The sequence below is a fragment of the Protopterus annectens genome, chromosome 1.part1 (genome assembly GCF_019279795.1).
Source record: "Protopterus annectens isolate FY-2018-M chromosome 1.part1, PAN1.0, whole genome shotgun sequence".
In the NCBI taxonomy this organism is placed as follows: Eukaryota; Metazoa; Chordata; order Ceratodontiformes; family Protopteridae; genus Protopterus; species Protopterus annectens.
In genome coordinates, this window is record NC_056726.1 from 884766080 (window position 1) to 884788617 (window position 22538).

The 22538-nt window shown below is 41.0% G+C and overlaps 1 protein-coding gene across 3 annotated transcripts in view; it reads right to left on the bottom strand.

Moving 5' to 3' along the window:
- The window catches only part of TMEM87B (transmembrane protein 87B), a 1440625-nt gene that overhangs the window by 1077803 nt on the left and 340284 nt on the right, over nucleotides 1-22538 (bottom strand). For all 3 annotated transcript variants that reach the window (XM_044078977.1, XM_044078974.1, XM_044078964.1), the window contains exons 4-5: nucleotides 7426-7545; nucleotides 7274-7321 (exon numbers count right to left, since the gene is read on the bottom strand). In XM_044078977.1, the coding sequence (XP_043934912.1) occupies nucleotides 7274-7321; nucleotides 7426-7545 (168 nt within the window). The remainder of the gene's footprint in view (nucleotides 1-7273; nucleotides 7322-7425; nucleotides 7546-22538) is intronic.

A 22538-nucleotide genomic window follows, 5' to 3' on the forward strand; every position in this document is an offset into this window, starting at 1 on the left:
GGGCAGAAGCAGACACCCCTTGATGAAGCTTTAAAGTCATTAAAGTACTAAACAACCCTGGAGTAAAATTCAGCTATTCATGTTACAGATCCTTAACTACAAGGTAAATATACTTGGCTACCCATTTCTTTTTTCTGCAGACATCTGCACGAAACACCCTTGGAGAGTCAGAACCTTGACTACACTCAATAAGCATAGTATGGATCACCTCCTTCACTAAGATCTGTGGAATCCACCTTGATCCCTCAGATATAAGTCGTGGTTTCTCCCTCAACATCTGGAGCAGACATCTGCAAAGCCGTGCAATAAGTCGGATCTATACCAGCCTCCAATGGGGTCACAGCAGAGGAATCCAAGGCACCCACCAGATGATCCTCTGGGCTTTCACTAGCCTTGAGAGAGACATCCAAAAGCTGGATATTAAGTTTTACAGCCTTCTTGTTGGCCAACAGCTGACCCTCGGGGATGGGAAATGTCTGCCACAGCACCTTAAGCAAACAGCTTAAGACACTGGTTTTCACAGTAAATAAATAAGAAGGGGACAGAGCTACGTGAGGTGCTGGGGACAAAAACATGGCAGACAGAACACTATGTATGGTCATGGGAAGCACCCAAACAAAAAAGACACTGGTTGTGATGGTCTTTATGGGGAATCTGCCTCTCACAATGGCATTTGCCCTTTCTGGATGTCATGAACCCAACCAGCACTAAATAAAAAAATAATGATAAGGAGAAACCACAATGGGGCACTCATATGAAACATGGCTTGGTAACTAGCACAGCAGAAAGGCATTCAGACCAATGTTTAATGATAGTGTTCAGACTGGCAGCAAAGCTGTTCTGAGTGTGTCCATCCATACATCACCTTTATGCCTTATGCTTTGCGTGGGGAGCATACATGTGATGTACAGTGCCTGCAAATGTTAAAGGCTTTGGTATACTGGCTGGACGTGCTATCCTTGGCAGAAGATCCCTTCACCTACAAATACTGCGACAGCAGTTATAGAAGGACTTCTACAGTCTTCTTTTTTTTCCCTATGCTTCCAGGGACACAAGCTGATAATAGAGCCATAAAAGACAAGACAGTGGTTTCTTCAAGGCTAAAAGTTATTAATTTCTGAAAGCATACAAATTGTTTTCACTTTTGGGGGGAGTAAAGATAATACAAAAAACAGACACCAATCAGTTTAAGTAGAAGCACAAGCAATAACATGTGCCTTAGCATGGATCACCTCAACTTCAGGTTAATTAGGGCATGTATTAGCAGTTGGCTGTTTGGTACAAATGTTCCTATTAGGAGGGTTAAACATTATTTGAATATCTACCTAACTGAGTGTGTTTACACTGAGCTAACAGATTATGGGGGTGTGTTTTTTGTTTGAGGGGTTTTACTCAAAAGGTCTTGTAAATTGGGAGATAGGTTAAAATGTTGATGGTAAGAAAAAAATGTGTAAAAGGATTAACCTGCCAAACATTAATGGGTACATGCATCACAAAAGCTGGAAATAGATATTTAAAAAAGATGACATAAAATAGGTGGGAATAATGACTTCTTACCATAATGGCAATACTTTTCCTATTATCTTGCAATGTCAATGGTCTCACAGATGTAGACAAAAAAGGAAAGAATACTTAATTATATTAAGAAATGTGAAGTGCCATGCTATAGGAGACATATTTGGAAATAAATGAGCATGCAAATTCGATAAGGAAAGGATTTCAAGATGGATATTCTGCAGAATATCAGGGACAAAAGAAACAAGAAGTAATTATATTAATTGCTACAGTAGCTCCAGTAGTGATAGAAGAGGGGGGGGAGATAAATAATGGCATGCTTGCAGTAGTAAGGGGCTACTGGCAAGGGATTAGGATTTTGCTGGCATTTATATTCCACTTAAAACTGCTGTTATGGAGCTTAAAAAACTGGGACACAATCAGCATTCAGCAGGAAATATTACTTATAAGTGGGGACAAGAATTTGATTTGCAACAAGGACTATGTATCTGGGGGGGCTAGAAGGATAACTATAACAAAAGAATGTGGATTTTTGAAGAAATTTATCAAAATGTTTGTTATGAAAGATGTGAATTCAGTAGCAGGAACTCAGAGAATTTACACATCACCCAAGATACAGTCAATGGGCTAGACTAGACAAAAATTATATTTCACAGGACCATGTGCATTTCATTGAGAACACTGATACACATCCAATAACTACTTCAGACCATGAACCAATAACTGCACAGATAAAATTAAATGTAATGAAGTAAAGATGAGACGCTGGCACTTCCCCAACCACCTGCTGAAGAGAGTGGAATTTAAGGAACAGGTAGTAGAAATTATCTGGGAGTTATTAGGGAAGGGGGAAGCTAGAAAGTACTCCAGAAGATATAACTAGTGAGTGGGATAAAATGTAAGTGGAGTTTAAAAATAGGGTATAAATAAAATAAAGACAGATCTGGTTAAGAAGTAATAAGAATTATTTACAGGATTTGAAAAGGTATTACAAAACGAGGGAAATTTCGCAGAACAAGAAGAGGCACAACTGCAGAGTGCTAAAGAGAAAATACAGAAGTACCAAGACAACATGTATACATTTAGGAAGATTGCTGTTTAAAAAATGTTTTTGGATACTAACTCCAGAGCACAACATTTTTTGGCACAACAACTTAGGCAACATAAAGTTGAAATGGTTGTTGCTAAATTTAGAAAAGAATAACCAAAGACCCTGCAGAGATATTAGAGATATTGGAATTTTTATGAAAATCGGAATGGGGCAATGGAAGCATTTGTATTTCCTAATACGGTTAATTAGAAGGACATATGAGGAATTGAAGGCAAAAATGAAAGTGGGAGGGTTCCTCTTTTCTAAGCTGTGTCTGAACAGAGGAACCAGAGAGGAGTGTTCTCTTTCCCCTTTATTTGTGCTACATTTAGAACCACTGGCAAAGAAAATATGGGACTCGAATTTCAAGGTTTCAATTGGTATGGTGCTCAAGAAAAGTTGGCTTTATTTGCAGCTGATATTTTGTACCTGAAAAGGACATATCAGCATTGTGGAAGACTGAGACAGTTCCAGTTTGTTTGTTTGTTTTGTTTGGTTGTTTTTTTTTTTTTTTTTTGGGGGGGGGGGCAGGTATAAAATTATTGAAGATAAAACAAAAGCTATAGTTATAAACTATGTAACAACACATGAATTGGCTCATATTTATGGGGATATGACTAAAGCAAATGTTTGGGAGTATGGATTAAAAAGGATTCTGTTATGACAGCTAAAGGTATGTGGGAAGAGACTAAACAAAAGATAATACAAAAACTGAGAAACTGGAGGTTCTTGTATATGGATACAGATAGCAAGATACAAACAGTAAAGATGTCTTTAGTCAGTTTAGTTTTATACACAAGTTATCAACCAGAGGAGATGTGGATGCTAATTAATGAAGAGTTGTAGGATTTTATTAGGGAGGAGAAGAGGGCAATAGTCAAGAGGATAACTAGATCCTCCCAATAGAACAAGGAGGTTTAGAATTACTTGACTTTAAAGAGACATTTTAGAGCTACACAATTAAGGTTCTTATACATAACACAAGTAGTAAGGTACAATTTAATGCGGAAAGGGATGATGATGAAGCAGGGGAGTAATTGTAATTCAAGAAACAAGGACATAATAGGATTTTGGATGCAGATTCTTAAGAAAAATAAACAGTTGTACAGAATATTATATTTATAAAGTATACTAAGAACTAAGCCAACATGGGAATGGAGATAGGAGAGTCTGACAATAGGGATGACTGCAATTAGGGGTTCAGAGAATAAACAAGAGGGGGCTGGAATTTACTCACAGAAGCTGGCAAAGGAGCCAAGGTATTGGGAATTAATAATTAGAAAGGGAAAGGTAACAAAATGGGAAAAGGCCGAGTAGACATTGGGATGGTAGGCTAATGATTACATTCCCTATCAGGGACTGATATCAGAATATAGACAAAGAGACAGGGACAGGGGAATCCTAAATGATATACCTGTAATGGCTTAGGTTTTAATTGAATCTAAAACAAAAACTGCTGACAAAAAGATTTGGAAGAGAGATTAAATATGCAATTCACAAAGAAACAATGGGGAGGACATATGTATGGCTTCGAAATATGCAACAAAAGTAGAAGCTCTAGGATTTTTGCCTAGGAATGTTTGCATAGATATTTTTATATCCCACACAGACTTCAAAGTATTTTCCCACACATAGATGGCAAATGTTGTAGGTGTAAAATACGGGAACGAAGCAACTAGGAACTTATGTTCTGGGAGTGTAATGAGTTGTCATTACAGAGTACTCTGCCAGGAATACTGGGGAGCAAATGAGTGTAGCTAAGGAAATGATTTTTTTTTGAGCTAGGATACTATGAGCATTTCACATAATGAAAGAACAATTTAAGTTTAATTCTGATTACTGCCAAAAAACATTACTAGAAAATGGAAATCAAAATCTAAACCAGCTCTACCTGAAGTAGTAAATATTGTAAGAGAAAAGAATAGTAAGTGGGATCTTTAGAAAAAGACAGGAGTAAATTACAAAGAAAAATGGAAATTGTGGGATCAATTCATACAGAAAAATGTTTTGGAGGAAGAATGAGGTTTAAGACAAGATAGGAACTGAGTAATTTATGTAATGTTGCTTACATTACAGAATATATAAAATGTATGTGATGTATACGTTGGTAAATGTGAACTTGTTAATAAGGTTTGATTACTTTTATATAAATGTAAATTTGCCTACTTAAGTGATAATTCAATAAAGGTGTTTAAAAAAAAAAATCTGCCACGGCCAGCAAGACTTAAAGGAATTTAACATTTTGTATAAGGGGACATGAGTAGAGGGCACAGACTGAGTACTGGTGTTCTCAAAAACTGAGACCACGAGTATATCAGTCAGCATCTATACTATAAGGCATCTCACAACATGGCTTCTAACAGGCATTTCTGTAAGTAAGAACCTGATCAAAGACACAGCTTGAGCTGTGGAGTTCTTAAAACCAAAAACATGAGAAATGACTGTCAGCATCGGCACCACAGATTTCACACCATGGTTTTCAAAGGTATTTCTATAAATGAAGGTCTGATTTCAATAATATGCAACCTTTTTCCTATGTTGGGGGGTTCAAGCTACTAACACCCAAGTCTCTCGCCCATTAGCAATAATGCACATACATTTGTGGACAAATGGCTTACAGAACCACAGTGTGCTGCTGCACTTCTTTGGTCTTCCTTTTTTTTTTTTTTCAATTTACCCAAACTGTTTACTGAGCTTATTGCTTGTTGAAGGATTACATGAAAATGAAGACCCTGTTGCTGTTTCCCTGTCTTTGGATGACTGGCAAGTCATGCACTTTTCTTGACCGTGGACTTTCTGGAAGACACAGAAGCTGTGAATGAATTCTCACTATTATGGAACTGCATGTGGGTATTCTGCACATTTCTTTGTTCAGAAAGACAAAAGATGCTGACCAAATATGCCATTTTTGGCATTTTGACTTTTGCTCTCCAGTGAGGGACTGCAAGTGAGGAAGGTGTGTCCTCCTAAGGATTGTTCTAGGAACCTCCAAAAATGGCCATTCACCAAGTACATGGAGACTGTAGCAGCTAGGATCCATTTTAAACCTGTACACATGACTAATTTTATTCTTCAGCAGTGTCACCACATTTACAGCATCTATGGACAATCTTGGGACTTTGGATATGTTAATTTTTCAATGGTTGTATGTAGAATGTCTTTTTTATTTTTAATTTACATTCCTGCTGGTATATCTGTTACTAAAGTTAGTTATCCCACTGTTTTTTTTCCTGTCAATTGTTTTACCTTTAATATTCTTAGCTTTTGTAATTGTATACTACTGCTCTGCTGTTGTCTACTGCAGTAAAGAATTACTGTAGATTTAATCTCATTTTCTTAGTTTATTTTTATTTTTTATCATCATTTAATGTTCATTTTCATGTGATTTGCTTTAGAAGTTTCAACACAAACCTAGAGACAAACAGAACCATTTTAAGCATAACAATATCATCCTCTTCACAAACAACATTTTAATTATAGTTCATCAAGTACCTATCAAGTTCATACCTGGTAAAAACAGAATTCTGGTACAGCCATTAGGTTGTACAAAAGCGCGTTGATGTCAAATTACGGCATACACTATAGATGGACTGCAGCAATCATTAAAATGTGTGATCAGAAAAACAGGACGATGGGGAAGTGAAGAATCAGAAATAAAGTGCAACTGTATACAGCATTCCTATTCCAAAATATTTTGCTGATAGGCAGGGAAATCACTTGTCAAAATTAATTGTGTGTGTGTGTGTGTGTGTGTATGTATATATATATATATATATATATATATATATATATATATATATATATATATATATTATATCTTTATATATATATATATCTTTATATATATATATATATATATATATATATATATACACACACACACACACACACACACACACACACACACACATATAGGTCTACTTCTATTGTTCGAAATTACACTTATTCAAACAAAAGAAGATAAGAGACCAAATTTAGCGACAGTGCATTTAACCGAAAGTTCACTTTCGCGAAACTCAGTTTACCGATCTCAGACTGCATTCTCGCACTAAGTATATACATGTAGTGAGGGTCCATCCAGCAAACAAAAACACATTTTAGCAGAGGCAAGCCCCCTTGCACCCCACACCACCACTACTTATATATATAATGACTCCGAGATCGCACTACAGTGGGTCCCCACTATACTGTGGCTCGTTAAGCTGAGTTTCGTGAAACTGCACTTTCGGTTACGTGGACTTTTGCTAAACTGGGTCTCGATCCTCTCTTGTTCGAACAAGTGTAATTTCGAACAAGAGAAGTAGACCCATATAGATATATATATATATATACATACATATATATATATATATATATATATATATATACACACACACACACACACACACACACACACACACACACACGTCTGTGTGTACATGTGTATATGCAGGAATTTCCATCTTCTGTATATGAAGATAAGTGCCTGAGGCATTTGGAAGGTACTGTCACAGCTGAGAGTTTCTGTTTCAGTAGCAGAAACTGCTTTCCTAAAAGTAAATGTAGTTCATAACTGATTTGGTTTTACAAACTTAGAATTTAAACCGTGCATATTCTTGTTTTACTATAACCACCTATGAAGCATTCACAAATGTTATATTTAATATAATCACAAAGTCATTTGATTACCTGCTGTTCATTAATTTGGAGTGCAAAATGAGGAAGATCTGTGCTCATCTACAAAGACAACAGTAAGAAGAATATTAACATAACAGTAAGAAGTACATTAACAAACTGTGCTTTGGAAGTAGAAAAATGTGTTCATAAATCCAGATACTCACATGCAATGGTGGGAAACTTTGCATAGTACTCTGGCAAGTAATTTCTTCTTTATTTGTGATATACTGCCCTGAATGCTTGAACAACTGAAAATTATCGAGGATGTTGTAATCAAATTCTTCCTATAAAACAGAAACACACAGCAAAGTTAACTCAGTCCTCTTCTAGAAGGAATATATTAGCCAAGCATGTAACATGAAGATTTTTGCAAGAAAGGAATGTTAGGCTAATAGTAAAATAAGCTATTAAGTAAATGTGAACCTCTTGTGTGAACATGAAGGCACATTAAAGAGTTACATAACAAGGTAAGATAATCAAGATTTTCAGAAAATCTTGATTAATGGGTCACATAAAATAAGACATCATCCACATGGACAACTCATTAGGTGAAGACATTAAATTCAACATAATTTGTTACTAGCAGCGACATCTGTCAGTATAATCCAAAGGCACCCACCACAATTGTAGTTCTTTTTCTATGAAAGGCAAGACAGGGCCACTGCTTAGCTAATGAAAGCTAAATGAGGTTACAATGGTTCAACAGAAAACTGTGGCAGCATTTCCGATGTTGCCTTAACCTTTAGGATTTTTTTTTGTTCTTTTACTTCAATAAAGGGACAACTGAAGAAGATGAATGCAAGAAAGTACAGTTGTGTACACTTACCATAAATGTAGATGTTCGAGTGTCTTCACTGTTGCAGTCATGACTGTAGGGTTCTCCCCTGCTGGCAGGCAGTCCTCGGTTGGCCAGAATCCCAAAGTCTGGGTCCGGCGTCGGCTGTTCAGCCATGCTCCCTGGCGTCAGAGCGCCAGGAGTACAAAGCTGACAGCCGACGCCATGTTCTCCAGTTTTTCTTGCCCCAGATGTCAGGAATCCCAAAATGAATAAGGTTCCATACCCTTTGCAAATACACCTCAGAAGAATGGTGAAAAAAGGAACCACACAAAAGTAAAAATAAGAGGGGACAGGAGGGAGGGAAACCCAGACTGCAACAGTGAAGACACTCGAACATCTACATTTATGGTAAGTGTACACAACTGTACTATGTTCATCGTGTTTCACTGTTGCAGTCATGACTGTAGGGTAGAATCCCAAAGCAGAATGAAAGGGAGGTGGTCATAAAGAAGAAGGGGCGGCTAAAAGGCCCTGCAAGACAGCAAAGCAAAGCCTGCCCTAGACTTAGAGTAGAGAGGTAGATTGTAGTGCTTTGAAAAAGTATGCACTGGACTCTAAGTTGCAGCTTCCAAAATGTCTTTGGTAGGAACTCCCCTGAGGAAGGCAGCAGAAGTGGCAGCAGCTCTGGTGGAATGAGTCCTTATACTCCCTGGGATTTGCTTTCCATGGTGTGTATAGCAAAATCTGATTCCATGAGCAATCCATTTAGAAATGGTCCGTTTTGAAATGGCTTTACCTTGGGAACTTGAAGCATAAGAAAAACAATTGCTCTAATTTCCTGATGTCCTTGGTTCTGTCCAGGTAAAAACGTAGTTGTCTGTGTACATCCAAGGAATGTAAGATCCTTTCCCCTTTATTTTGAGGAGTGGGAAAAAAAGTTGGCAAGTGAATAGTTTGATTTAAAACCACTTTGGAAACCACCTTAGGCATGAAAGTAGGATTAGTCCTTAAAGACACCCTGTCTTGATGAAAAATAATATAAGGTTCCACAGCCATAAGAGCTTGCAACTCTGAAACTCTCCTGGCAGAGGTCAGAGCTAACAGGATGGCTGTTTTCCAAGATAAAAACTTGATGTCAGAAGTGGCAGCAGGCTCAAAAGGAGGTAAGGTGAGCTTTTCCAAAACATAGCTGAGATCCCAAGCAGGAATGGGAGGAGATCTAGGGGGCCTTAAGTTCTTAGCTCCTCTGAGAAACTGTCTCAGGAGCTGGTGGGAAAAGATTGAAGGGTCTGTATTATAATGAGCAGAAATAGCAGAGGCATGTATCTTAATGGAAGAGAAAGAGAGACCCTTATGTAAGAGGCCCGTCAGGTAAAGTAAAATCAAAGGAATGTTAGGAAGAAGAGGATCAGAATCCTGAGCCTGCATCCAGGAACAAAATCTTTTCCATTTTCCTGCATAAGATTTTCTAGTGCTAGGACGTCTGGCTTCTAAAATGACATCCATAACCTGCTTGGGTAGGAGAGAATGAATCAAAGACCCTGGATTAACCAGGCCGCCAGGCTGAGTGTTCTGACATGGGAGTGTAGAACCTGACCCTGGTGTTGGGACAGAAGGTTCGGAGTCTGTGGTAAAATCCAAGGGGGCTCCAGACAAAGGTTTTTCAGAGTTGGGTACCAAAACTGTCGAGGCCAATTTGGGGCCAGCAAGATTATCATCTTGGGCTTGTCTTGCTTGATCTTTAATAATACCCGTGGAAGAAGAGAAAGAGGTGAAAAGGCATATCCCGAGAGGTTTCTCCAACTGAATGATAGTGCATCCACTTTCCAAGCTTGTTCGTGGAAAGTCCTGGTGCAAAAAATCTGTAGTTGATGATTGAGGTGGGATGCAAAGAGGTCTATGTGAGGACATCCCCAGACTGCTGTTATCATCTTGAATATTTCGGTGTCCAGCATCCACTCGTGTGGGTCTGAAAGGTTTCTGCTCAGACTGTCTGCCAGGAAGTTTTGCTTCCCTGGTAGAAACTGAGCTTGAAGGTCCAGATTGCAAGCTAGAGCTGTGTTCCACAGATCCATGGCTAGTCTGCAAAGGGGGTAGGAATGAGATCCCCCTTGCTTGTTTATGTACCACATAACTGTGGTGTTGTCTGTCCGTATTAGTAGTTGTCCTGGTTGTAGAAGATTGAACGGCTAACATTTCCTTTAAATTGATATGCAGGTGCTTCTGATCCTTTGTCCAAAGGCCTTGCAGACAGTTGCCCTGAAAATGGGCTCCCCAGGCATAATCTGAGGCATCGTGGTTAGTATCTGAGTGGCAGGAGGCAGGCAGAAGGGTTTTCCTTTGTTTAGAATACATGCCTTGGACCACCAAAGGAATTTCTTTTGAAGACAAGGCAGGACGGAGATCAGTATGTCTAAACTGTGGCAATGCTGAGACCATAAACTTTTTAGGTACCACTGTATTTTCCTCATATGTAGTCTTGCATATGGTACGAGAAGGATGCAGGAGGCCATGTAACCCAAAGCCTTCAGGAATCTCCTTGCAGATAGCTGAGTTAAAGTTGCCAATGTTTTGAAAGTTGAAGCCAGCTGTAACTGTTTTTCGTATGTCGGAAATGCCATCTGGGTTGTTGTGTTTAGAGAAGCACCCAGAAAAATTATCTGTTGTGAGGGAGTCAAATTTGACTTTATGTTTACAGTAAAACCCCAGGAACTTGAGAAGATTCTGAACAAACTGTAGATGCTGGAGTAAGACATCCTTGCTGTCTGCCTGAATAAGACAGTCATCCAGATAAGGGTAAATTTGAATTCCCTTGAGTCTGCAATACGCTACTACTAAAGCCAGGCATTTGGTGAAGACCCTGGGCGCAGTAGACAATCCAAAGGGCAGCGCAGAGAATTGAAAGTGCCTCGATCCGGCCTTGAACCTGCGGTATTTTCTGCAGTCCTGCCTGATGGGAATGTGTAAATATGCCTCCTTTAAATCTAAAGTTATCATCCATGCATTTCTGGTCAGCATTGGAAGTAGCTGCTGTAGAGTAAGCATCTTGAATTTTGGAATCTCTAGAAAAGTGTTCAAGACCGACAGATCCAGAATGGGTCTCCAAGAATTTTGCTTCCTGGGGACTAGAAAGAGCCTTGAGTAAAAACCTTGTCCCATCTCTGAAAGCGGAACTAGTTATATGGCTTTCATAGCCAAGAGAGCTTCCACCTGGTTTAAGGCCTCTGTCCATTGATGTTTTGGAAGATCTGGCCATCCACTTGGCCTTGGTAGGGTATGAAAATGGAATTTGTAACCTCTTGAAACCACATCCAGAACCCACTTGTCTTGGGTTATACGAGTCCAATTTTGGTGAAAAAGCGAAAGTTTTCCTCCGAGAGGGGCTTCCAGGCAAGAAGTTCCTGCAGCCCAACAGAGGGAGTCATTGAGTCTGTTTCCTATGAGCTTGCGACCTTGTCCTCTCCTCCCCTAGGGGTGGAAGCATTCCACTGTCTCGGTCTATAAGAGGCTTGTGTTTGAGGCCTTCCTCGGGAGCGTCTGTATCTACCCCTCTGAGGCCTGTCTGAATTGGGAAAGGAACAATTTTTAGTGGGCCAATTCCTACTAAATCTGGGTGGCTGTACTTGTAAGAAATCTTTAACTGTTTGCATGGATTTTGCCTTGTCTTCCATCTTTTTAATCACCTCTTCAGCTTTAGATCCAAACAAAACATTATGCTGAACAGGAGCATCCAATAATTTAGCTTTTACTTGATCTGGCAAATGTTCCTTTAACCATGCATGCCTTCTAATTACTGTGCCAGAGGCAGCAGCCCTACAAGAAGCCTCCAAGACATCATATCCACAGTGTAAACCATGCTTCCCAACTTGTTCAGTGGCATGCATTAAGTCATGTAATTCCTTATCATCTGCACAGGCGGAAATGGAAGTTAGCTTTTGTTTTAAAACAGACAGAAGAAATTGCTGGTATTTCAGCATATGAAACTGACAGTTTAAAGCCCTAAGAGATAAAGTAGCAGAAGTGTACACTTTTTTGCCCCATCTTTCTAAAGATCTAGAATCCTTCTCAGTGGGAATGGGGTTTTTAGCAGAAGCGGCCTTAACTCCCTTAGGACCCTGAGAAATGATTTCAGGGTCAGCAGTAGGGTTCTTGTATAAAAACTGGTGGGAATCAGGAACCCTGTAATATCTGTCAGGCTTAACAGGAGCTGGAGGAAAAGAGTCAGGGGTTAAGTTAGCCTCCGAAAAAGCATAATCCACAATATCCAAAATAGGAGGAATAGCCAGGGGTCTATGTTGGGGAAGAAGAAAATCCCTTAATCTTTTCTTAGATTCCGAATACTCCTGTCCTTCCCAGTGGAAATGTTCCCTCATTTCATGCAAAGTTTCCCCAAAAGAGAAGTCCTCAGGGGGAGAAGCTGAAGGAATGGATTCCTCAGCATCAGAATCCTCATAAGGAGAGAAAGAATAATCCTGGTCAGAAGAAGAAACTGAAGAAACAGAAGCCTGATCAGAGGAGTCATAATAAACTTCCTGCCTTGGCCTTTTATCTGGAGGGGGATGTGAACCCCTAATCATAGTAAGTACGTCCCCCGCCATCTTAAGTAACTGTTTCTGTGACTTGGGAGCTGGATCAGAAGAGGCCTGTGTTGCAGTCTTTGATTTGGAAGGAGTCTTTGCCTTTGTCTTTGGCTTTGCCTTTATTAGAAGCTGAGTAGGCCTGAAAACCCCTTTGGAAGCCAGTACCTGCACAGCGGCTCCGGACCCATCCGAAGGAGCATTGTCCGAAGGCCCTGCAACAGAAATATTCAAAGGCCTAGTTGGCTCCTCGTGGGAGTCCATTTCAGCCATCAGTTCCGAAATGGCCGACGACAGGGGCTGCAAAAGCGCCTCACTGACGACGGCCGAACCTGAAGCTGGCTCTGCTTGAACGATATCGTCTGATTTGGACCTCGGAGGCCTGTCTTTGTCCTTGCGTCGCTTGTGAACTCCGGTAGCCGGAACCGTATCCGACGACATTTTGTAATTAAAACGCCTACCAAAGTAATGAAATGCAAAATCGTACCTTCGTTTAATAGTATGTTGATTGAATCTAGCACAAAACTGACAACTAGCTATGTCGTGCTCAGGGCCTAAGCAAGGAATACAGTAAGAATGAAAATCCTTATGAGGTATTTGCTTCCCACATGAAATACAATTATTAACTTTTTCTGACATCAGACTGGAGCAAGAAAAAAGTTTCCCCAATGGGGTACTTAGCTTTGAGTAGGAGAAGAAAGTCTTTGGACTGAAGTTTGTTCAGAAAAAATTGTCAGGAGTCAGCCGACCGGCACTTGCAAACTGCTATCACCGCAAGGCAAGAAAGACTGGAGAACATGGCGTCGGCTGTCAGCTTTATACTCCTGGCACTCTGACGTCAGGGAGCATGGCTGAACAGCCGGCGCCGGACCCAGATGTTGGGATTCTGGCCGACCGTGGACTGCCTGCCGGCAGGGGAGAACCCTACAGTCATGACTGCAACAGTGAAACACGATGAACATCACCAAAATAAATTAGCAGTAAGGGATTACTGAAGAACAAATGCCTGAACACCAAAATAAATATTACCACAATCATATTTTGTTGCAACTGCATAAAAGTGCTTACAGTTTTATGAAGTACCAATAACAAACTTAACTTCAATATCAAACTACATGTGTTTGTATTTAACTGTACTGTCAAATGGCATGCATTAAGTATCACCTAATGATAGCACAAAACATTAGCCAATGCATAAGTCTTTCGGCTTTTCCCGGTTAGGGGTCGCCACAGTGGAATGCTGGTCTGCTTATGATTGGCAGTAGATTTTTACAGTGCCAAGGTGCCAGCCCGACGCCTAACCTTCAACGAAGGCACACCCATTCACACACGCACCTACCTGCATCTTTTTAAACATCACTCAACCATGGAGAGGCCATGCAGACTCCACACAGAAGGTGCTCCAGCCGAGAATCAAACAGGAGAACCTCTTGCCGTGAGGCGACAACGTTATCCGCTGCATCACCACGACAACTTATCCAATACATAACATATTAAAAATACATACAAAACAAGACGCAAACTCTGTTCCCTCTACTATACCAAATCTAACAACAATCACAGTGTAAGTATTACGTGAGGGGATATGCCCTTCCACCTACTTACTAACGCAACATTTGCACAACAGCAACCCGTGTGATATCACTAACACAACTTTGACTAGATATTGTCAACTATGCCAAAACTTTTGACAATGTAGAATCAGCATACCACCCTAACCATTCAACAAGCTGCACGTTAGATGATCTAAGAGTTATCATATACTATGCATTGTGTTACATTGATATTTTTAAGGCATAGTTGGAGGTGATCTCTGCACTGGTGGTTGATGGTCTTAAACGGAAGAGTTTTGTATTGCGACATGTTTTACTGCAATGTATTATACTGTGCAAGCTGACGGTATGCTTTTCACCCCTTCCCTCCTTCACTGTGGTGCGACTGTAGAGTTGGTATATGTATTTTGGTGGGGGGCTTTTTTTTAGGTTTTTCAGCTCACCATTTTCAGTTTTTAATAAAATTAACCTTAGTACCATACATCAGGCATGCCAAGGGCTAGTTACATTAAAAATGCTTTTGAATTGCATTTTCATTTTGAATAATTAAACATCAGTCCTTAGAATCCTTTCAACTCAGGAACAGTGCATACAGCAGTCTGTTTTTCAACAGTCTACCATACCTTAAAGACCTAAAGATGACTATTAACATTGATCATCTCTTCAGGACTTCAAGATGGCTGTACATCGAGTAACATCTTAATTTCAGCTCACTCAGTGTGAAAATAAACTCAGAAGAGAGAGGCAGTGAACTCATTTTTGGGGGTAACTTTCAATAACTGACTAATAAGTGCACTACCTAGATGCCAGCAAAAAAGAAATTCAGAGAACCTGAAAGAAAATCAACCACAAAAGGCGAGGAAAACACACTGATTGGGAAGAATTCTGCAGGTGTTCAGCAAAAAATAGTGCAAGCTCCAGCTTTAGTGCAGACGCAACTTCCACTAACCTAAAGGAAAAAATAAGTCAAATATACTCAGAGCTGATTAAGATAAACAAAACACTGATGGAGTATCATCATCTTCTTCTTTCGGCTTTTCCTGGTTAAGGGTTGCCACAGTGGATCACCTGTCCACTCATGATTGGCAGTGGAGTTTTATGGTGTCGAGTTGCCAGCCCGGCGTACAACCTTCCACAGAAGGCACACACATGCAAGCAGTCACACCTAGAGCCAATTTAGATTGTCCAATCCACCTACAGCATTGTCTTTGGGATGGAGTACATCAACTCAAATAACAAAAGGTTGGATAAAATGGAAGAGGCTTTAAACAGATATTCAGATGAGGTGATAAAACTGCAAAAAGTAGAAATCAAAATGGAGAAAAGGCTGACTGAATGAGAGACTGCTCAAGAAGAAATGTTTCAAAAAAATAATAGAACTAGAGGACAAGCTCTCGAGGAAAACCTGAGATTTTCTTATGTACAAGCTGGAAGAAACAAACTATTAATTTTATGAAAGCACAAACAAATAACTGGACTTGTATTCCACAGCAGTTGCTGTTAATTGAAATGGCACATTGTGTGCATGCTCCAAACCTATGCAGTTGACAGCAACCTACACTTTTAATAGCAAAGATGCAATCCTACCAGCAGAAGGAGTTAATTTTGACAAAACTATGGCAGAAGGACAAAGTACTAAAAGTGGGAGATAAGAGTGTTTGTGGAAAATGAGTAATCACTCTACGCCAGGCAGAAGAGGAGTAAATTTATTGCTCTAGTCAGGAAATGTCGAGAAGCAGGCATGAGATTCAAACTGCTGTATCCAGCTATCTTCAGACAAAATCATTTTTTTGGTGCACAACATGCTAAGGAGGAAATACAAAAGTTTATCCAACAAACACCTTTGCCCAACGGTTCTTGGAATTTATAAATTCCAATGCCCTGGATCAACTAATCCATAGTCCCACCAGGGGCCCCAATATCCTAGACCTGGTCATTACCAACATGGGAAATCAATGTTGAACACCCATGGTCAACCCCCGCGTTGGTCAGGTCTGACCAAAAGCGAATCACCATTGACATCCACATCCTTCCCCCACCCCTCAGTAAGGAAACCTCCGTAAAAAAGCTCTCCAAAGACAACTTCATGCTACTCACATCAGAAGTGACAAACTTCACAACACCCATGCAGACAGGAACTGAAAGTTTGACTGCTGAATCTTACACTAAGGCACTGAATGAGCAGATCCACTCGTGCATGAATCTTGCCATCACAAACAGAATCAAAACTCTCTCCTCCAAAAAACGGATGCCAATCTGGTGGTCCCTTGACATAAACAAACTTTACAACAAAAGGAAGAAACTGCTGCAGAAGAGAGGAAAATCTAGATGCAAAAAACTCCCTTACCAGCCTCAGTAAGAAGTTGAAATCCCTCAAAATCCTCCAAAGCTAGTTACGAAAATAAAACTGCCAAAGATTCCAAAGACAACCACAAGGCATTCTATAGCTATGTTAAGAATCTAAATGGCAATGCTCAGATCTGCCCTGAGCTACAACAGAATGGCATTAAATATACCGATTCTAAGGATATTGCCAATATCCTGGCAGATCGATTCAGTGTCAACTTCACCCCCTAAAGGGCCCATCTCAATACTGAAAGATTACCAAATTCTAGTAATAACGGCCACAGGTAAATACCGCAACCTCCAAAGCGAAGAATACAGCATCCATGGGACCAGATGACATCCCGGGCTGTGTACTACATGAACTACAAAATAAACTGGCAGCTCACCTAAGTGTCATGTTTAATCATAGCCTCAACTCAGGCTTCGTGCCCACTGAGTGGCACACAGCTACAGTTATCCCACTCCACAAGGGGGGCTCCACCTTGGATCCTGGAAACTACCGCCCCATCAGTCTGACAAGCCTGATCCGCAAGGCCATGGAATGTATTATCATGGAACTTATAAACAAAGACATTGGCAGCCTTCAAACACTGGACCCCACCCAGTTTGGGTTTGTGAAGGGCCGATCCTGTCTCCTGAACCTGACTGACTTCTTCAAATCAGTCTCCAGAGCTGTGGACGAGGGTAAGGTGGCCCAAACAGCCTATCTGGACCTCGTCAAGGTCTTCGACACCATCCCCCACTCTGGAATCATAGATAAACTTACTAAGCTGGGCATTAATCCCTAAGTCACTTGATGGGTTGCCAACTGGCTTACTGACAGAACCCACACTGTAAAAGTAGCAGACTCCAAATCCAGCTCCAGACAAGTGGAGTACCTCAGGCTTCAGTCCTGGGACCGCTCTTGTTTGGCATCTACTTCTCTGAAGTACAGGCCAACATTAAGGGACTCTGGCTAACAAAGTTCACAGATGACTGCAAACTGGAAGCCATTATCAAATCTCCAAATGATGTGGATACTCTACAAAAGGGCCTTACAGAAACAGATGCTTGGTGCCAGAGCCATGGACTCAAGCTTAATGCCAAGAAATGCATAGATATCCCCTTTGGGAAAAAACATGTACCCGTGCCATACCACACAGGTGGCAGTACACTAAACACTGAAAGTGTGATAAGAGACTTAGAGACACAGGTGGACAGTGGCCTCACCTTCGATAACCACATCACCACAACAATCAGGAAATCCTATGTGGCATACCTCATCACTAAGGGCTTTTCATCCAGAAAAAAGGAGGTCATTGTCCCACTGTACTCATCCCTCATTAGACCCATTACAGAATACAATGCCCTGTTTGGTATGTACCTCTCAAGACATCTGCAACAACTGAAAAAGCCGCAGAAATACCTCACTAAAAAAATCACAGGCCTAAAGCAGATGCCGCCCTATAATGACTGTCTAAAAAAACTCCAGCTATACTCTGTCGCATATCATCTTCTCAGAGGCGATTTCTGTTCAACATACAAGGCCATGTCAAACCCAGAACTGTTGGACATGCTACACAAAGAAATTCCAATCCCTCAGAGCCACACGCTCCACTGATCTAAACCTTGTCATCACAATGAACAAAACATAATGGAGGGAGATATTTCCAACCCAGAGACTCCCCAGACTCTGCAATAGACTCCCCATACATGTCAAGCAGAGCACCACTTTGGCCCTCTTCAAAAGGAACCAGGATGATTGGATGGGAGATGGGGATCACATCAGTCGCCCTGCTAGACAGAGGTTCAGGGAAGCAAATATTGTGGGAAGAAATAGCCAAGGAATTGTTATGGCTAGGCTTGTATAGGCCCTAGGGCCGATACCTAGTACCAACCAAAAAGTAAGCTGCAAAACAGAAGGAGATTCTGCTTCTTGTTCTGACAGAGGGACTAGGCCAGTGAAATTGTTTCCAGTGTTGCAATGAAAAATGCTTGAGACACACAAAAAAAAGCAAAAACGTTGACAAGAACCGAGAGTACGTTGGAAAGGAAGCAGAGACTGGATTTGGGAGAGACCAACAGAAATAAAACCAGCAACTCAGAAACTGACAAATAAATGTGGGATTATAATATAAATATTATAAAACAATGGGAATATATATATATATATATATATATATATATATATATATATATATATATATATATATATATATATATATATATATATATATATATATATCTATATACACATGTATATATATATATATATATATACACACACACACATGTATGTATATATATATATATATATATATATATATATATATATATATATATACACATATATATATGCAACAAAATCTAGAAGATTTAGGATTTTTGCTTGGAAATGTTTACATAGATATTTTCATACCCCAAGTAGACTCCAGAGAATTTTTCCTCATGTAGGCAGCAAATGTTGGAGGTGTGATATGAAGAGAAGAGGTACTTGGGAACATATTTTCTGAGAGTGAGGTGGGCTGGCGGACTTTAAGGATTCCCTGCAAGATGCACTGTTGGAGATGCTGGGTGGGCAGATTGGTGCGATGAGGGAGATGAGTTTTCTGAGCTATGATACAGAATCAGACTTGCCTAGACATGTTAAGGCTTTGCTGTGTTTAATTATGGTGGCTGCCAAAAAAAGCAATTACTAGAAAATGGAAATCAAAATCTAAACCAACTATATAAGATGTGAATATAGTAACAGAGATAAAACAACTGGAATTGAGATATTTAGAAAAGAGTATGAGTAAACTACAAAGGAAAAAATGAGAATTGTGTGAACAATGCATACAGGGGAGCAATGAGGTTTAAAAGAAGGCAGGACTTAAATAAGCTATGTAATGTTTGACTGAAAATGATTGGGTAGATAAGTGATGTATAATGTTTGCAACTGGGAATGTGTTCATAGGTTCATAGGTTCATACTAGGCTATCTGCCCTGGGGCAATTATAAGCCTAGCCCGATTCTGTATGGCTTACGCCACCCCTTGATTTGAGTATACTGTGCCCTTTTTAAGGTTTAGTTTACTGTGCCTCTGTCTAATAGTGACACGGGAGTAATCCCTGGGACAAACCTACGATCCCCCATCCACCTATCGAGATTCTTCTTGAAGAGATTCAGTGAGGTGCTCTGCCTCACATGAACTGGAATTCTATTCCAGAGTGAAGGGAGCCTCTGGGTTATGAACCTGTCCCTCCAGCAAGTTCTATTTATTTCTGTGCTGAGGTTCAAGTCCCTCAAGCGTGTGGCTCTAAGGGATTTAGATTTACTGAGGTGGAGCATGTCCATTAATTCTGGATTTGACATAGCTTTGTATGTCAGGCATAGATCGCCTCGAAGTAGGCGGTATGCAACTGAGTAGAGCTGGAGTTTTTTTAACCGAGCAGCATATGGCATCTGTTTGAGACCCTTGATCCTCTTGGTGAGATACTTTTGGGGTCTTTCTAATTGCTGCAGGTGTCGGGTAAGGTACATCCCAAAAGTGATGGGCCTGATGAGGGATGAATAAAGGGGCACGATTACCTCTCTTGATCTAGATGTGAAACCCTTCGTGATGAGGTGGGCTATGTAGAACATCTTTCTAACCACTTTGGCAATGTGGTTTTCAAAGGAGGGATTGCTATCAACTTGGGTCCCCAGGTCCCTAATAACTTTCTCTGTACTTAATGGGTTTCCGCCTATGTGGTAATTTGTGGGCACATTGTTTTTGCCAAAGGGTATGGACTCTACATTTTTTGGCATTTAGCTTTAAACCATGGCGCTGGCACCAGTTATCTGTCTCTGTGAGACCTTTTTGAAGGATGTTTGTGTCAGCTGGAGAGTTGATTATGGCGCCCAGTTTGCAGTTGTCTGCGAACTTGGTGAGCCATAGTCCTCCCACGTTTGCCTGTACCTCGGAAAAGTATATACCGAACAAGAGTGGTCCCAGGACAGAACTCTGTGGGACGCCACTTGTGACCGGTTTCGAGTCTGACATGGCTCCAGCAACTCTCACTCTGTGGGTTCTGTCTTTGAGCCAGTTTGCAACCCATCTTGTGACATAGGGGTTTATATTTAAGCTGGATAGCTTATCTATGATGCCCGAGTGGGGTATTGTGTTAAATGCCTTTGCAAGGTCCAGATAGGCTGTTTGGACTACCTTCCCTTCATCTATGGCTTTGGTGACTGTTTCAAAGAAGTCAACCAGGTTCAAAAGGCAGGATCTGCCCTTGACAAAGCCGAACTGGGTAGGATCTAGTGTCTGTAGGTCCCCAATGTCTTTGTTTATGAGCTCCATGATGATCCTCTCCATAGCCTTGCAGACTAAGCTAGTCAGGCTTATGGGGCGATAGTTTCCAGGGTCCGTAGAGGCTCCCACCTTTGTGGAGTGGGACCACTGTTGCTGTACGCCATTCTGTGGGCACATATCCTGTAGTGAGGCTGAGATTGTATAGCTGTTTTATTTGAGGGATTAGTTCCTCTTGTAGTTCATGTAGGATGCAACCTGGGACTCCATCTGGTCCCATGGAAGCAGTGTTTTTTGCTTTGGAGAGCGCAGCCTTCACCTGAGCATCTGAGATGTTTGGGAGGCAACCCTCTACCGGGATAGATACTTGCTCTTTTGGGGGGGAGGGGGTGGAGAAGTTTGCACTGAACCTGTCTGCCAGGATATTGGCGATGTCTGTGGGTTCAGTGTATTTTTTGTCGTTTAGAATCAACTCAGAACAAATCTAGGAGTTGCATCCCAGGTTTCTAACATAACTGAAAAAGCCTTATGATAGTCTTTGGTGTCCTGTGCAATTTTTCTCTCGAAGCTGGCCTTGGAGGATTTTATGAGGGATCGTAATTTTTTGCTAGTACTGATCAGAGATGCCTTCCCTATTAGGGATTTTGCTCTATCATGTAGTAGCTTCCTCCTTCTGTTGTACAGTTTATTTATGGCAGGGGTCCACCAGACTGGACAACTGCCTTTGGATGATTGGGTCTTGGTTTTGTTTGGGATAGCATGATCCATGCATTCCTGGAGATGTCCGTAGAATGCATTTATATAGGATTCTGCAGTTTGGGCTGTAGTTTCCACTGGCACTGGGGCCTTGAAGGATTCCACTTCGGTTTTCAGAAGTGAGAAGTTCGCTTTTGAGAAGTTTTTCACTGTGGTTTTCTGGGCTGGGGGTGAGGTCGGGATGTGGACATCCAGTGAAATTAATTTATGGTCTGATCTTACCAATGAGGGATATACTTCTGGTGTGGAGCATAGAGTCCCCATGTTGGTAATGATCAGGTCTAGTACGTTGTCCCCTCTTGTGGGAGTGGTGACTAGTTGTTCCATAGCATTTGAGTTTATAATTTCCAGGAATCTTTGGGCTAAGGTGCTGGGGCTTGAGTAGTGCTCCCAGTCAATGTTTGGGTAGTTGAAGTCGCCCAATATAATGGTGTTCGGAGAGATCTTCATGTTCTCCAATGTTTTCAGGAAAGCCGACTGGGATTCCTGACTTTGAGAGGGTGGTCTGTAGGATGCTATAAACTGAAAAGCAGTCTTGCCCACTGTTAGTTGCACATGGATGGTCTCCGATGCCGTGCAATGCCACTAACCTGGAGGTGTGGATATCCTTGATAAATATGGAAACTCCCCCTCCTTTTGTGGTTCTGTCCGGGTTTTGGGGCTGAAAAGCATGATATGAGGTATAGCCTGGTAGTGCTGGGATGCTCTCTGGAGCCTTGAACCAGGTTTCTGTCACTGCACAGATATCGATGTTCTCCATACTGAGGAGAGCTTGAGTGCATGCATCTTGAGGTTAAGACTTCTGGCGTTTAGCAGCATTACCCTTAGTTTCTTGTTCCTTGTGCTGTCTATGGGGGTGGGTTTGACTTTTGAGCCTTGCCTAAAAAGGCACTATGGGGGTGGCAAGAGCCTTTGCCAATATCCGAAAGCCCAGTGGTGACAGGTGCAAGCCGTCCCTAGCGAAGCAACGTGGCTTGTCGAGCATGTCATCCCAGGCTGACAAACACTGGATCCC